At 34.6% G+C, this 17,189-nt stretch overlaps 3 protein-coding genes across 3 annotated transcripts; 1 reads left to right on the top strand and 2 right to left on the bottom strand.

The window, feature by feature from the left end:
- Positions 1-14: 14 nt before the first annotated feature.
- On the top strand, positions 15-1,117 carry LOC111694354. Its single transcript, XM_023462213.1, has 3 exons — positions 15-486; positions 559-690; positions 890-1,117. The coding sequence occupies exons 1-3, from the start codon at positions 433-435 to the stop codon at positions 1,115-1,117; spliced, it is 414 nt and encodes a 137-aa protein (XP_023317981.1). The 5' UTR covers positions 15-432.
- A 4,584-nt stretch (positions 1,118-5,701) lies between these two features.
- On the bottom strand, positions 5,702-12,363 carry LOC106651680 (nuclear pore complex protein Nup98-Nup96). The gene is made up of 2 exons (XM_014370308.2): positions 12,182-12,363; positions 5,702-11,826 (listed from the first exon to the last, which is right to left on the bottom strand). The coding sequence occupies exon 2, from the start codon at positions 11,779-11,781 to the stop codon at positions 6,274-6,276; it is 5,508 nt and encodes a 1,835-aa protein (XP_014225794.1). The 5' UTR covers positions 11,782-11,826; positions 12,182-12,363; the 3' UTR covers positions 5,702-6,273.
- Positions 12,364-13,056: 693 nt separating this feature from the next.
- Positions 13,057-15,446, bottom strand: LOC106651396 (protein disulfide-isomerase A6 homolog). The gene is made up of 5 exons (XM_014369873.2): positions 15,170-15,446; positions 14,735-14,937; positions 14,165-14,614; positions 13,756-14,081; positions 13,057-13,680 (listed from the first exon to the last, which is right to left on the bottom strand). Exons 1-5 carry the CDS (start codon positions 15,186-15,188, stop codon positions 13,362-13,364), a joined length of 1,317 nt encoding a protein of 438 aa, XP_014225359.1. The 5' UTR covers positions 15,189-15,446; the 3' UTR covers positions 13,057-13,361.
- Between the last annotated feature and the right edge of the window lie 1,743 nt (positions 15,447-17,189).

Below are 17,189 nucleotides of genomic sequence, written 5' to 3' on the forward strand. Positions count from 1 at the left end.
TTTTCGAACGGGAACTGGAAGTGAAAAAGTAAAAGCAAATATATGAGAGATGATCGAAAAAATGATCTACTTTTTTTTAAAAGTAGAGTTTTATTATGAAACTAAATTCTAATCTCAACCGATGGTAACGAGCTTGACTTCGTTTTCTTTTTGAACGTTTAAATACAGTACTTGCGTGAGTATTGCCCAATTTCTTGCTAGTCTAGATTATACCAGAAATGTCAGTCGTTGGTGCAATCTATGGAAAAGATAGTGCAGCGGACGAATCGAAGGGTAACGCCCATATCTGCACCACCGTAAAATGAAATAGATCATTTTTTAGGCGTACGGGAGATGCTTGGTATAAATACCCGAAATTTCATGTTCATTCAATCAGTTTTCTTCTGACCTTCGTACGAGTTTTCAAAACAAAAATTTCAAACAACAATCAAAATGTTTTCGAAAATTGCTCTTTTGTTCATTTTTGGCTGCATTGGACTCGTTTTGGTAAACAAATAGAATAACACGAAAAAAATAATTTTCATTGTTATTTTCAACTTTATACATTTTTTCTCGTAGTCTTCGCCAGTTCCATCAGACAGTCAAACCGAGGAGGTTTCTTCTACTCCATCGAAACCAGAAACGGCCGTCACCGCAGCTACTCCAACAAAAATTGCAATGATGTCTCCTTTCAAAAATTTTGATAGCGCCGTAAGTTACACTTATTTTCGTTTTCTAAACTGACTAAAGCAGTTATAATGTAAAAATAATCATTTTATCATAAAATTTATTTGCAATCATTTAAATTTCAAATCTGAAGAGTTGTTATCAATCATCTATAAAATTAATTTAACTCAAGTAGTTTAATTTATGATAGGTCAGAATAATTAAAACATTTTGTGTATTACAGGGACTGGAGATTCTTCAGGAAATTATTGGTGGCCTTACCGATCGTTTCGGTGACGCATATGTAAAAACCTACGATCAACAAAAAGGTTCAATTGACGAGACCATTAAAAGTATCAAAGATATGGGAAAATTAGGAGTTGAGTCTGGTGTCAATCTGATGAAAAACGGCCTTGAATTCTTCTTTATTGTGCCAACCTTCACAAGACATGTAGCTGCTAACGAGGGTTAATTTCACTGTCTCGAATTCACGATGTAATTAATAAGTATTCGTTTAAGACTTTTTAAACATAAGCATTGATGTGGAAAAACTCGTGATATAAATGTTTCTTAATAAATATTTTATATTTAAAAATTAATATGGGTTTTAATTCATTTTGTTGGGATTTTCCCAAAAATTTACAAAAACATCTAATTGCATAACATTGTTACGTTGAAAATAACTGAAAGCTATTTTGATTAATCAACTACATAAGAAATGGACATTCCAAAACAAATTTTCTTCAAAAGTTGTCTACAAATAAACATAAAGCATCTTATTTATCAAATGTCATTGTACTAGCTCAAGTGAAAACTTCATAATAATTTTAAAACGTAATGAAATCATCATTTTGACCTTCTAAGCAAATTTATAACAATCACTTGATCCGAGAATATTTATCTCATGACGACGTCTGCAGGTACAACGTCATTAATATAAAAGTCATCGAGAAAAACCTTCAAAGTGATGCATCAAAGATTAATTTATCACTGATAAGAGCATAGAATTATTTGCTTATACCTGTCCGTTTATGTTTTACTCAAAACATGAGATAAAAATGATCCTTGAGTAAGCGAATGCTGATCTACGATATCACGTCATTTTCGTACATTAAAACATCATAACGAACTGAAGAAAATCTCAGTTTCGAGTTTGCGATTGCAATCTGGTCGATTTTTTGTCGAATCATCAAAATGTTGGTGAAAATTGCGTTTACTCTACTCCTGTGTATCTACATAGCTGCGGTATGTCAAATCACCATTTAAAATCATTTTTAAGTGTGATAAAACCCTTTTGTCGTTAGCAGGCCGTACCCGTACCAAAGCCCGAAACCGGTCTCGATATACCAGCAGACGAGGTAATAAGGCTTTTTCCTCTTTCCACTTAAAATCGCCATTTAGAATTGAAAATAATGGAACGCATCTTTAGGGATTGAAAGTACTTGAAGCCGTAATCGGTGGACTGACCGATCGATTTGGCAATGCATACGTCGCCACTTATAATGAAGAAAAACAATCGATGACAAATACCCTCGAAAGCGTCAAGCAAACGGGCCAAATGGGTGTGGAAACGGGAGTGAATCTCGTAAAAAATGGACTCGAATTTATCTTCCTCGTTCCGACTTTTGCAAAAAATATATTTTCTCGATCGGGATAGCTTGTATGAATTCGGGTTTTTTGTATAAATTTAAAATAATTTTAAGGTTTATTCATCATAGTTTTGTAAATATTATAACCAATACCACAGTTAAAATTTTTTCATCTTATGTTTAAACGCAGCTAATAGAAAAATAAAGTAATAAAACAAGCTTGAATGATATGTTATTTTTCTTCTCAAATAATAAAATTTTAGCCGATGTGATAGAACACGACCAAAAACTTGATTGTATTGTTTTCTTCTGATTCATGGCCTCTTAATTTCATTTTAATGACGTCGAAACAGAAAAATTGAATAGAAAAGTAAAAAAAATAAAACAAAAATTTCATTTAGGATTTGAACAAATATTTTGAATAATGTATTAAAAGTGGTCTATTTGATAAGCGTCAAATTTGTTTCATAATAATAGGTAATCTAATGGTGATAAAATAAATTTAAAACGTAATTTTTTTCAACAAAAAGAATAATAATAAATTAGTTATGCTTCAGTCAACTATAATACAACATTCCGAAATAAGTTTTACTGGATAAAGTTGGTTGCTTTATCATTGTATTAATGGAAAAAGAAATGTTAAACCTATTCGAGGCTCCATCACATTGTTTTTGACGTTTTCCATCCTCACTTCTTACATTAAGCTTCTCTGCCTGACGAACGAAAAAATTTGTCAATTAAAAATTGAGAGATTGTAGATAATATATTAATTTGTTTTAAGCTAATTCCGAAAATACGATACACTTTCTAGTGTGTAACACAAAAGAAGGAGTACAGGTAGTATTGCCTAAGTTATAAAATTATCTTTGTAAGTAAATAAACCATAAAATGGCAATGTTACATGATATACTCTTATTTTCAAAAAATGAAATTATTATATGACACCTTGATAAAATTCGATGTTTCACACGAGTACTTATAAATTCGACAAAGAAAAAAAATCACCAGTTAAACTTTCATTTTCGACTTGTTCGGTTTTTTTTAAAGTTCTCAAAATTTTATCCATTCAAACATCAAAATGGTTTCCAAAATCGCTATCATTCTCTTCGCTTGCCTAACAATTTCTCTGGTAAAATTTTTTTTCTCATCATTATTTTTCAAATAACATATTTCAAGTACTAAAGAATTAACGCTGTTTAGGCCAGCCCAGTACCAGAAGCTTCACCATCAGCCGCTGCACTTCCAGACAGTATCAAGGTAAGAGTTTTATCGTAAAAACGTGAGCGAAATTGTTTTCAAAACACTTAATATAAACGATATGATTTTTCCACCAGTCAATTCAGCTTCTCCAAGATCTTCTTGGAGGTTTGACCGATCGTTTTGGTAAAGCTTATGTCAAGACCTACGATGACCAAAAAGGTTCAATTGACGAGACCATTAAAAGTATCAAAGACATGGGAAAATTGGGAGTCGAATCGGGCGTCAACCTAATGAAAAACGGCCTTGAATTTTTCTTTATCGTGCCAACATTCACCAAGAATGTCGCCGCTGAAGAACAGAAAAGATCTTCTGTTTAATGAATGAACAATTATAAAAATGTATGTAAATATACCATTTTCATGAATGAAACAATAAGATAAATCAATCTAGTTAATCGATTACGTGTTTATTGAGAGTACAATATCCTTTAGAAAAAATAAAAATTACTTTTTTGAACCAGTTCAAATCGTATGTTTTATCATTTTTATGATTCACTTATTTTATCTAGCTCACCTGATTAAGACATGCGTAAGAAAACTTTATAAAGTACCACGTGTTTAAACGATAATTGATCAAAAACATTATAGAATTATTTCTTCATCTAAAATATTAAACTAAAACATATTCGCGTTTTTAAATTGAAAATAAAAACGAAATTATGCGAGTTATCATTATACTATGGCATGTATTTGAGAAAATGATGAAATAACGTAAAAATTATGAGTAACTAAAGTTTGTTCATTTTTCCTATATCACCGGTGTTTACAAAGAAAATCTCTAACTTAAAACTGCAGCTGACTAATTTTCTGATATAAGAATTCTTTTAGGTTCTAGTCATTGCACGTTTTTCGAAAAATTTGCATAACGAATCATAAGAGTGTCTTTTCCGACACATTTTGAAAAGAAAAAGAATTTCGTCGCTAATGGAACCTGTTTCTGTATTTTAAAAAGAAATAGTCTTCGTAAGCACCGTTGATATAAGTGCATAAAAATTAATCAGCAGTTGTTTTTTGTATAATCAAGTGTACAAACTGATTTCTCCGCAAATACCCTGCAACAGAAAGCATTTAGATAAAAAAAATTCTCAAATTCAGTACAGATTTTTTTCTCGCAGCTATTGCAAGGTGCAATTATGATTTCCAAGTGTTTTATTATTATGTTTTTGATTTTTCTTAACGAGGTAGACAAAAGTTCTGTGCAATGAAATGTCAAAGCCAAAAAATTAATGAAAATTTTCAATATTTGGATTTAATTGTATTTTTAAAATTAATTTTCATATTTTTACTGGCCTCGGCATCTTGTCATTAAATTTAGCAAGCACGATTAAATATTTCATTTTCTTTAAGAATGTTCATGCTCGGCCGCAAAGTTCTGGCCTAGTCCAAACAAGTCAAACTGCGATACCCAACAACACTGTGAGTTTAAAATAACAAATGTTAAAAATATTTTGCTGTCGTGTAAAAAAGTGGTACAATTAGGCAACTATTATAAAATTTCAATATTACACAGTTGAATACGAAATCATTAAATAACAAAAACACGGTGATCATAATTCATCATAAAAGTAATTTCGTGTAATAAACATTATTTTTTTACAGATACGTACAATTAGAGGTTTTACGCTCGTAGGTCGTTTTATTCACCAAAACTACTTTCCAATGAAAAATTAATGATTTTAATTTTACCTGTAACAGACAACTAATGCGGCTACACCAGGTCGAACCGAAGTAATTCCAGTAACAGAAAAAATTAAGAAACCTGTAAGTGAAAACAAAAGAGTGCTTGATTTATTTCTTCAACTCTCTGAAACTCGAACAAGAACAATTATTTTGAAATCCGTTATCTAAAATTTTTACCAAATTCTTATTTCTCTGAATAAATTTCAATCTTCTTGAAAATTTCTCTACTATTTAGAAAAAATTAATGTAAAATTCTAAAAAAAAATCAAAATTCTGAGTTATAAATTGTCTTAAAGAAATATATATCATTTCTATGCATAATGGAACAATTTTCAAATTTTAGGAGAGCGGAGGATTTTTGGAAAGTTTGAAACAAATCTTAGATTAGAAAGTTGAACTTATAAGAAAAAAATTCGAAATAATCTCAGAATTTGGCAACCAAATCTTGACTAGAGTCCAGGAAATGGGTAGAGGATTATTTAATTGATGAAAAGATTTCATGTTACAATAATATTTAAAAGACTCAAATGAAGTTTATTTTCTTTATTAAAAAAATTCAACAGGCTTAAAATTGCCTTTTTACAAGATACAAATAAATAATTAATAATAAGATACTATTTACACATATGCTTAATCGTAGAAAGGATCCAAAACCCAGCCTCAAAATTCAAACGTTCAAACAAGCGCCCAAAAACTTCTACTAAAAATCTACTAAAATACTCTAAAAAGCTCTATGGGAACCTTAATAACATCGAATAAAGGTTGTCATACAGCTTTCTAGAGAAATATTCAGTAGAGGTTTTTGAAAATTTGTTTAAAAATTCGAATTCTAGGCTGGATTCCGGGTTTCCTGTAGCTTTCTTATATGCTGACTCAAAGCTTGCATTATTTTTTTTGTTTTTACTTCCTTCATATACAAATAAATGGATGTACGAAGCTTTATTACTTTTTTTAAAAATATATTATTATTCAAATAATTAATGTCAGCGACAACTTTTTTAATTTTTTCCTAAAGTACAAGTATAATTTAAGCATCTTCAGTAGATGTCATCGTCCTAACCATTGACAGACAAAATTGAGCAAAATAACACTATACATAATTAATGTAAAACAATATCATTAATACAAATGTTAACTATGGGTCGTAACTCTTGCTGAACATAATCTTCCGGAAGAGGTAACTGCGATATCAAGTCGACCAGTAAACTGTCAGAATTTCGATTGTCTGATTGCAGTATAATCAAGCCTCGGACAAGCTGCAACGTTCTTTTCGCCATTTCAGCTTGGCACAGTCTGTGCTTTAAAGTTGGGCAGGGAAAATTGCAAATTTTCGTGCAGAATGAGCTGATCTTCGGTCGCAGCTTTTCAAGTTTGTAAGCGATATCTGAGTGATCCTGGGAGTTCAAGAGATTTTTAATCTCGTCCGTAACAGTTAAATAATCCCACAAAAGCTGTCCTTGATACGTCCAACCACTGATGGTATTGTGACAATGAGAAGGTGTGAGCAGATTTAATAACGATCGCAAGTAGACATGATCTTCGTTTATAATAGCGATTGTAGCAAGATGCTGCATTATGATTACGTGAGCTTCGTTCCAGTCCTGAGCTTTGATGTAATAGTAAGCAGCTTCACCCCATCTCTTCATTGAAGAAGCTTTTATAGCCTTAGCTTTGTTTATCCACTCAGCAGGAATCTTTAAATTTTCCAACAGAAATTCTTCGCGCTTCATGTAATCGGTATCTGCATTTAACTGAACGTGACGAAGCAGCAGATCGAAAATAATCTTGAATCTCTTATGAGGATCTTTGACGTGCATGTTGACGAAAATAGACCAATGCCAAAGATCATAAGCTTCCAGTTGAGCAGCAAAATTCGAATGAGTTTGAACCACTACATGCTCCGACAGGTGAGTGTATCCAATAGCCATCAAAACTTGTTGCAGCAGCCAAGTTAATCTGTAATCTAAAGGATCTTGTGTAAACGTTTGAGGATTTACTAAAGGTTCTAAGGGATAGTTTCTGGAACTGTAGAGCTTCAACAAGTGGAAACACAAGTCGTAAATGACTTTGCCATTGCTTGTCTCGAAATCTTTCTGATAATCGGGTAACGGACTAGCAGAGTAGTTGTTCATGGCCGAATCTGAGAATGATTCTTCAAAAAGTGTCAAAACATCGGTAATGGAAGCTGTAGGTGACGACAGGAACCACAAGTGAATAGCGAATGCACGCTTCCAGTCCAAATTATCACACACACTGATGCTTTGATCATCTACTGTTAATGTTGGAATACCTGCGATCAACATAAACAACCTCAATCTGTAAGTTGAGATATTTTTGTCGCACTCAGTCTGCTGCCAAAGGTTGATTTGCTGCTTCAGTAATTTACCAACTGTGTCAGCTCCACCCATCTGCGATATCAAAAGGGCAAGACAATGATCTCCGACAGACATAGCTTTATTGCAAGCTTTTTCTAAGTTGCATGTGCTCAACAAGGAGTAAACTATTTCTTCGCTCGATTCAATCAAAGCGATTTCCTTTTTCACGGTGTCGGCCGAGACAAGCTTCAGCCACTCTCCAAGTGCTTCTTTTCGCTGAATGATCATTTCATGGCTTGTTTCGTCCTCCCGAGTTTTTGAATCTTCGATTCTACCCCACAGGGTCTCGCAAAGTCTCCAAATATTGCTACTATACTGTAGCAAAAAATCTTCTGGTAATTCATTGATTATCTTCAAAGAACTATTTTTATGATCCTTTAGAGCCTCCAAGCTAGATTCATAATTCATTCCCTTGGACATTGGGCATATTGGATGATCTTCAATAGTTGAATATTTCAAATGAATCTTCAAATGATCTTCGATGCTTACCTTGAAAATTTGTAACTGATCTAATTCTACGCTATCGCCGCAAATAGCATTAGTCATTTGCACTTCGTTCATAAATACAGCATTTTTCATTGGAATATTAGATCCCATTTGCAAGTATTTAGTTGAAGCAGCGGTTAAAAGATTTGATTGAGGCCCCCAACTTGACCGTGCTATTTTCATTCTTGGAATATAGCCTTCAATCATCCTTTTGTAATCATAGTTGCTGACAATGGAAGAATTAAAAAGCTTGGCAGCAGATCGAAATTTCATCATGGCTACTTTAGGTTGCAGAGTAGGATTTACTAAAGCCTTGGACACTTTTATCTTAGGAGTTAACAAAGGTACTTTATCATTACCTGGCATGACTTTACTTTTTAATTGGGCTATCTTCTTTGACTCTATGAAGCTGTGAAGATTACTTTCCCGCTGATCCGATGGTTGAACATCAATAGCAGAGGATAGCTTTGTTCTGAAATTCTGACTGATCTGTTGTTTCGATTCGTAAAGCGCATCTTCAATAAAGTCATCAGCCATATCAAAAAAGCTAGCTTTCATGAGCTGCAGAGTATGAGGTTCAGTGCCAGCCAGACAAGCATTGATGGTACTCGGACTACAGTATGTCAAGTTGTTGCTTTCCTCCATTTTATTCGCGCTATCGTTGCTTTGCAAATTGTAAGTTGTCATGAATTTATTACCGAGGGACGTCAGGTGCTCTACAGACTGTGCAAACTGCATATCTTGAACAGAATATTGATCTGATAAATTTTTTCCAACTTCATAAGGTTTTTGCTGCTGATGTTGCTGCTGGTGTTGAGCAAGAGGCTGCTTGAGTTTATTAATAAGGTTGGCTTTACTTACAGCTTTAGGATCGGCATCTTCATCGTCAGAATCGCTTAGACCGTACTTCGAAAAATGATCAACTTTGAAGACCCAAGAACCGGTCTCGGGCCGGTACTCCAAAAACCGGGTATCATGCTTCGCCGATACTCGCCGCAATCGACCTTCATAGTCCATATCTTGTAGACGTTGGGGATCAGTAATCGGTTCATGAGTCGATTTATCGTGTGGCCATACTCGTTCTAACGTTACTTGAGCCTTACGATTCAAACCTTGTCCAACTGGAGGTTTCACGTCGTCGTCGGGATAAATGATAACTTCTTTGTGTCTAAAGTGAACGATCTCGTCCAAATTCAAACCGTAAACGTCGAACGAATCGGCGAAGTAAACGTTGCCATAGCCTTTTCGACCAATTGTAAAATTAGGCACGATGCACGTTTCTCCACTTACGTACTTATACAATTGATCCAGAGCTGGAATTGTATAATAACCGTAACGTTGCAATTTGACTTTGGCTTTGTTTGGAGTATCCAGCTGGTGACTCATTGTAGCCTCTTCCAAGTCTGACAGAGCTCGACTATCATCACGCGTTAGTTCTAGCACACTTTTATCTTTAAGGGCATCTGATTGTTTGTCGCTTCTATTAGAGTCGTTTAATACATCGGCATCAGATTTAGATGACGTTGGTGCTCTCAGTTCTGTGACAGTATTTTCTAACTCACCAGTATTCCTTGGTGATTCGCATGTGACTGAAAAAGAAGCCTCTTGAATTTGATCATCTGGAACGAATGATTTTCGGGGAAGAGATTTCAACCAAGATGTAGATAAACGTCTACCAGAAGCTGGATTATCCTGCATATCGTTCTCTTTATCCAATGCTGGTGATATTGCAGCATCAGTTAAGCTTAAGTTGCACGGCTCATTGTCTGTTGTAGTTAATTTATTAGCATTATTAGAATTATTAGCTGTATCATCAAAATTTTGTGGTTTTGGACGTAAAATCAATCTTTTGGAATTCGGTCTGGGCTGGAATGCTTCAAGCATTGGATCCTCTTCTTCTAATCCTTCAAAGAATTGTTTCTTGGTAGATGCTGTAGACGTTACTACTTTAAGTTTAGGTTTATTTTCATTATTGCCTGTATTAATTTTGTAATATGCTGCAAGCGAGCCTGGTTTTGGAGGAGTACTTGTATTTGTAGGTGGCTGAGTTAAAAATCGCTCACTTTTACCTGATGCAGGGAGCAAATTTTTCAAAAGTGGGGAATCACCAAATGGTGTTGAAACTAATGCTAAAATACGCTGATGTACAGGTACTGTACCCGTAGCAGACTGCACATTGGCATTGGTAACGCTATTTCCAAATAAATTTGAATTAGCCATTGGAGCGGCGTTAGTATTTGATCCAAATGATCCAAGAGTTCCAAGGCCAGGTGTACTGAAACTTGACAATCCCCCAGTGTTACTAAACAGACTTGGTTTAGTTGTGGCATTGAATAACGGTGCACTTGTAGCACCTAATCCTGTTGTAGGTGCTGTTGATGTATTACCAAATGAAAAACCAGTAGTTTGTCCAGCTGGTTTGAATGAATTGTTGAAGAGTGAAGAATTATTTTGATTTGTTCCAAAGCCTGTATTTCCAACTTGGAAATTGTTATTGGTAGTGCCAAAACCTGTCGTACCAAATCCAGTTGTACCCAATGGTTTAGCAAACAAGCCACCAGAAGTATTTGCTGTAGGAGTTTGTCCAAAACCAAAACTTGTTGTTGATGTTGCCGGTGTATTGAAAGCTGGTTTATTTTGTGAAAATAAACCAATACTTTGATTTTGTTGAGTATTAGAAAAACTTGGAAATGCTGTACTTTGAGTGCCGATAGCACCGAAAGCATTTGTAGTTGTTGCAGCTTGATTATTATCACCAAAGAGAGAAGTTCCAGCTGCAGTTCCAAATGGTTTAGCTTGAGTATTAAATAAAGAAGAAGAAGTGGTGGGATTAAAAGCAAAAGTACTAGATGTCGTAGCCGCTGGTGCACCAAATGAAGTCATAGGTTTAGAAAAAAGACTTGTATTGTTTTGTTGAGCTGTGCTGCTAAATGCATTAGACATTCCACCAAACCCAGTAGAAGCAGTACTAACTGCTGCTCCAAATGGTGATGTTTGAGCAGCACCACCAAACATTGAGCCTGGCTGCATCCCTTGTCCACCTCCTTTCCTTCCAGCAGCATAATCCTCCAATCGCAATTCTTCCAAGGATTTATTCTCATATTCTTTCATGCAAGTAATGCAGTGATGTCTTGTAGAAATGGTTTGAGTAGTGCCGTTTTTCACCATCGAATCACTGCCAGTTACAGGATTAAATTTAACAACTGTTCCTGTCATATTGCTCATATTACTAGTACTAGCAGCTCCAAAACTTGTATTGGCTCCAAATAATCCAGTAGTTGGAGCAGCAGCTGTTTGTCCAAAAGGTGTAGCTTGAGCTGTTTGCTGAGTTTGCCCAAACAAACCTGTTGATTGAGTCTGGCCAAATCCAAAACTAGTCGTCTTTTGAGCTTGGCCAAAAGCTGGAGCAGCTGTGGTAGATCCAAACAAATTGGTACTAGCATTTTGCTGAGATCCGAATAAAGGTGCTGTTGTGTTTGCGCTACCAAAACCTCCAAATGTAGATTGAGTAGAAGTGCTAGTTCCAAAATTTGGTGTAGTGGTTGTACTTCCAAAAAGTCCACCTGTAGGGGCACTTGCAGGTTTTTGATTAAACAATGATGTGTTGCTTCCAAAAACTGGAGCAGTATTCGTTCCAAATGTTGGAGCGGGATTAGATTTTCCAAAAGCAGATTGACCAAATGGATTGGCTGGTGCTGTGGGTGTAGCATTAAAGCCAAACGATGAATTGCCTGCCTGTCCAAACATTTTGATTCTTACAGCTTGACACTTTCAGTTATTGAATCTAGAATCCTTGAAAAATAATTCAAATGTTATTTTTTGATGAAAATATCATTGTTTACTTGATTGTCATAAAGTATTTACAGATAATTTTGTATAAAGCCGTTTCACCATATAATGCAAAATTATAACAATGAAAAAATTTAAACAAGTAAATTTTAATGACGTAGAGTTTAATAAGTACCGAAAAGTGCAGAAACGTAAAATGCATAAAAGAGAATTTCTTTTAGCACTTGAAAATTAAAATAACTTTGATAAAGCTGATGTTTATAGTATGCCACATTCGTGTAACACGAGCTAGGTTTAGTTAAATATTAGACTAAATAATTTGAAGAACTCATTTTTAGAATTAAAAAAGTGTACTTACCGCTCGAATAAAGCGGATTCAACAAAAATGTCTGCTTTTTTAGATAAAAATTTTAATATTCCACTCAAATTCAATTTAGAACGACAACGGTCTTTTCAACACCACATACACTGTCTAACACTTCAGCCCAGTGATGTTTAGGTTATAAGGCTGATCTGATGCGTAGCAAGTAAGGAACTGGAGTTCTACAATCATACGCGCGCGATTATTGTTAAACTTCGTGATGCATTTTAGGCTAATCTAGAATACCGACAAGTTCATGATAATTTTTTTAATTTTTACTCCGCAACAATGTAATAGAAAGTGCAAAAACCAATGAGAAGTTGTTAATTGAGAATTTGGTTATTTATTGAATCAACGAAAATTGTGAATACAACTCATTGTTATTGACAGTACGTTATTTGAAAGGATTGAAGGATTTGAAGAAAGAGAGAGAAAGAGAGAGAGTGTTGAGCTTACTGGAAGACCTAATTATTCAATAACAAATTTATATCTGTAAAGTAAAACTTGAAATATGAACATATTATGTACAAATGTTTACAAATGTTATATTGTAAAAAAGTTTTATGCATTGTCTTGCCAAAGTTACGAAGAAAAATAAAAAGTTTAAAAATGAAAGAAAATGATGTTCAGTGAAAGCAGTTGTAAAATTTATACAAGTTTGTAGAAAAATAGATACAAATTTTTTTAGAAAAGTGGAGTGTCGACCGCAAATTCGATCGAATGATTTCTATTTCAAATGAATTTCCGAGCCGACTTGTTTGACAACAGTATTCACGACAACAAGTTGATTGTAAATCTTTAGCGAGATACAATATTGGGTACAAATATCTTATTAATATAAAATTGAATTCATGAAAAAAAAAACGCATGGATCGTATTTTATAAAATATTCGAAGATTATATTGGATTTAACTTCTGCTGTTTCATAATTACAAAAGTTATGGTAAGTACAAACTTTCAAAGCATACATCACACATTGCTAGAAATTAATAACAGTAAATCTCAAACATTAGATATAACGTGAAAAGTTTATAAGCATCATACTTAATAAAATATAAAGACCTATAAAAAATAATCTTAATTGAACAATTTTCATGCAAAATACAAATTTATTCTGTCGCATTACGATCCACGACGGAAATTATTTTCATCGGTACATTCACGCACTCATCAGTCTTTACAGCTCATCTTTTTCATCAAGATCGACGTCGCTAAGATCGATATCTTCTTCCTGTGGTGGTTCGGCATCTTTACCGTCCCATGGCTCAACTTTGTGAACTTTTGGTAATTCTGAGCCCTTTAGGGGTGCAGTACCACCACGACCGTAACTCAAATCACGCAAAAATTCGTTTATACCCTCCTTGGAAAATGAACCCTTCAACAAAGAATACTTCATTTTCTTCACGTTGACTACAGCTAAGGCAGGATAACCAAAGCCGCCGATTTCAAGAGCTTCTTCGATTTCAGGTTGAGCACCAGCTTCTGACCATACCCATCTATTACAATTATAAATCAATTAATTTAAATAAGTAAGTTTTTAAGTTATATTTATGGAAAAGATGAATGCTTACCCCCACATCTTATTTTTGTATTTTTCACCAAGTGATTTCAAAATTTCAAGGTATGAATTTCGGCAATCTGATTGGCAGTCAAGAATGTGTGGTAAGACAGATACAATGCATAATGGTTTATCTTCACAGGATGTTTTAAGACTTTCTTCATCTGTAATTTGAGTGAGTTCTGGAGCAGGTACATTTTCTGACAATTTATCCAAAGCCCAACTAACAATGTCACTGCTAGTACGGCCACCATTGTAATCAGAAACTGAATCTGAATCTTTCTTTCCTGGAGCAAAGTATTTAATAGTTGGGTAACCACGAATTTCATATTGGCTAGCCTAGAAACAAGAATACAAATAATAATATCATGTTTTATCATTAAATGTATGTTTTAATGGAAATAATAAATTATGGTACGCACTTTAGAAGTATGTACAGTGGCATCTAAAGCACCAAGTTTAACTTTTCCTTTAAGTTCAGTAGCGGCACTAGCCCACTGGGGTGCTAAATTCTTACAATGTCCACACCATGGAGCATAAAATTCAACAAGCCACATATCTTCAGAGCCCATTACTAATTCTTCAAAGTTCTCATCAGTCAATTCAACAACATCCTTGTTGTCTTTCGATCCACCAGATTTGGAATCACTGCTCTTTTTGCTACCACCACCATGTATGTTTGCTCTAGCTTTTTGAGATGCAGCATTGAGGGCAGCATCAACCAAGCCAGCTGCTGTACGAGGTCCATTGAAATCATCTGGCTTATTTTTGTTTGCTCCGAAAATCTTGATAGTTGGGAAGCCACGAATTCCATATTTGCCACCAAGAGATTTATGTTCATCAGCATTCACACCACCAACTTTCACAATACCCTGAAGAAATAGTAAATACAAGTTTTTTTACATAGCAGAGACTTATTTCTTATTTGAAGAAATATACATTGTAAACAATTCACGGCATTGGACAAATAAGCATACGGTGAATATGCGTACCTTGAGGGCAGAAGCGGCTTTTTCATATTCGGGCTTGAGCTGTTGACAGTGACCACACCATGGAGCGTAAAATTCGACAATCCAAATGCTGTCGCTGTTGATGACCTTCTTATCAAAATTGTCGGGCGTTAGATCGATTACGTCCGAGCTGGAGGGGTACATACATTGCACCCCAACTGCTGCGAGCAGCAATAATACTAAACCTAAACAGAAGTAAAATATTCATTGAATTTGCATTCACTAATAACCTTTTGCAAAAGTTAGTACCTCATATTGAAGTCGTTACTGTACTAAAATTAAGCAACAAGAATGAAAGCAAATAACGCAATGGCAGGACAAAAAAAAACAATAACAACCGGCTTAAGTACACAAATACGTGTCCAGAAAATGACACGATAACAATGAATCAGAATTATCAGACTTGTATATACTTACGAATTGGTAAATTTTGCATGTTGCCACGTTTACCGGCTGTGCTTGACTGACTAGAATATTCAGTAGCTTTTGGATCGTCGACCGGCGTCACTTTATGAACTTTTACCGGATGCCTTAATTCTTTATTTGGAAAGATTTTAGTGAAATAAGGAGCAACAGCGGCGACGGCGGCGAGTCGCGAGAGACGAGACGAGTAGACCCACTAAACGTATGGGTATGTATGCTACACACACTTATACTATACAGACAGGGAGCTCCGGAGCTGCTGTGCTGAGCGTGGGATTGGCACAAAGCACTTGACAAGAGAACGATGACGAAGACTTTTCGTGGAATGCCACGATTGGTCCACGCTCTCGACTATTGGCAACTGTCTTTTTCGCACTTGTTGATCGAAGATTAGCGCGAGCTTTCGGTGCTCGGATTTTCGAAGCAATTTTTGAAACCGCGTAACCTGTCAATTTCTAGATTTTTCTTTCGAGGGATGCCTTATTTGCGATTTTGATCGATTGTTGATTGCATATCGTTTTGCAGAAAAAATGTTCACAATGTTCATTTGTAAGCTTAGAAAATATCAAATATAATTTTTAATATGATTTCAATTCACGTATTCTACGCCGATGATAATAAAAGTTAGAAATGGCTGTTGAAAACTTAAAGACATTCCTTTGTGTGAACAAATTTATAAAATCAAACATTTTTTTTCACGAGTAAATTAATTTGTAATTAAACTGAAATTACGGTATAGAATTGTACTTTTCATTTTATTACATACTTCTGCTTGTTAAGAATCTCCGTAAAATTCTACAAAATCTACATTTTTTTCCTATAAGTTTTTAAGACAATATCATTATCTTGAAGTTAAGCTTAACATGACAGTTATCGGTCATTTTTATAAATTAAATTGCTGATAAGAGAATGAAATCATCTGTAGATCTTCAGGAGAAAAATGATTAGGGTTTCCAATCAGTTTAAACTACATCCTTAAGGTATAAAAGTTTCATTTATCTTGAGAAATTAATTGTGGACTTGCCTAAATGCTAATAAATAACCACCCATTTTACAATTTCTTTCTAATTTTTATTTTAATACATATGTTATTTATTTAACATATATATTTATAGCGCAATTCATATTATTTATGTCAAAGCTTTTGCGATGATCTTGAGCAGAAATTTGTTTTATAGCTTGATAAGGGCAGCACGGCTGTGTATTTATCAATAAGTATACAAGCATTTTATGTTATACATGGCATTTCGCGTCAACTCTCCCAGTGCCGCGCGGCGCGGCAGAATTAAGTCAAATCACTAAATTTGTAAATCGCTGTACAAGTACTAAAATGCTCCTTGAGAAAAAAACGAATACATGATTTCGATGGAAAATCGCCTCATCTTTCCGATGGTGAGGTCAGATTTTTCGAAATTTTCCGCTTTTCCCGGGAAAATCGCTGGGAAAACTTTAAAGTCTATTATCTCAAAAACTTCATTTTTAAGATTTTTTTAATAGTCTATATCGAAAGATCAGGAAATTTTCCATCGATGCAGACATTTTCCAGAGAGGCGTTTTTTGATTTTAGCAAGATATAGCAAGAGAAAGAAGAAAAAACGTGATTTTAGCGCGCGCTGCGCTGGCCAGGCATGCAAATACGACGAAAAAGCCGCGATGAAGCTTAAAAATCCGCTTGAGCGCTTTTAACCATTTCTGTGGTAACAGAAAACCAGTCGATGAAATTGTTAAAATTCTCGTTAAAAAAGGAGCCTACATCGAAGCACGCCATAAATATGGAGATTCTCATTTGAGTTTAGCCGTAAGACGTTTCGACTTCGGACTTACAAAGGCACTTCTAGATCATGGCACTAGTCTCGACAGTTTGAACGAGGATAAAATATGTAGCTGGAATTTAACACAATTAGAATTGAAAAATTATCCATTGACTTTCAACATTATCGAGGCGATGCAATTATTGCAGTCAGTTGGATACGAAATTAGCTTTCACATTAGAATCAGGATGATAAAATGTTGG

This window comes from Trichogramma pretiosum, unplaced genomic scaffold (assembly GCF_000599845.2).
Source record: "Trichogramma pretiosum strain Unisexual culture from Peru unplaced genomic scaffold, Tpre_2.0 scaffold9, whole genome shotgun sequence".
Lineage (NCBI taxonomy): Eukaryota > Metazoa > Arthropoda > Insecta > Hymenoptera > Trichogrammatidae > Trichogramma > Trichogramma pretiosum.

Excerpts from the sequence above, each read along its gene's own strand:
- LOC111694354 (XM_023462213.1), top strand. The coding sequence starts at position 433 with ATGTTTTCGAAAATTGCTCTTTTGTTCATTTTTGGCTGCATTGGACTC. Across the intron at positions 487-558 it reads GCTGCATTGGACTCGTTTTG|TCTTCGCCAGTTCCATCAGA; the intron begins GTAAACAAATAG and ends TTTTTCTCGTAG. Across the intron at positions 691-889 it reads TCAAAAATTTTGATAGCGCC|GGACTGGAGATTCTTCAGGA; the intron begins GTAAGTTACACT and ends TGTGTATTACAG.
- LOC106651680 (XM_014370308.2), bottom strand. The coding sequence starts at position 11,781 with ATGTTTGGACAGGCAGGCAATTCATCGTTTGGCTTTAATGCTACACCC.
- LOC106651396 (XM_014369873.2), bottom strand. Across the intron at positions 14,615-14,734 it reads AAGCCGCTTCTGCCCTCAAG|GGTATTGTGAAAGTTGGTGG; the intron begins GTACGCATATTC and ends CTATTTCTTCAG. Across the intron at positions 14,082-14,164 it reads CCACTGTACATACTTCTAAA|GCTAGCCAATATGAAATTCG; the intron begins GTGCGTACCATA and ends TCTTGTTTCTAG.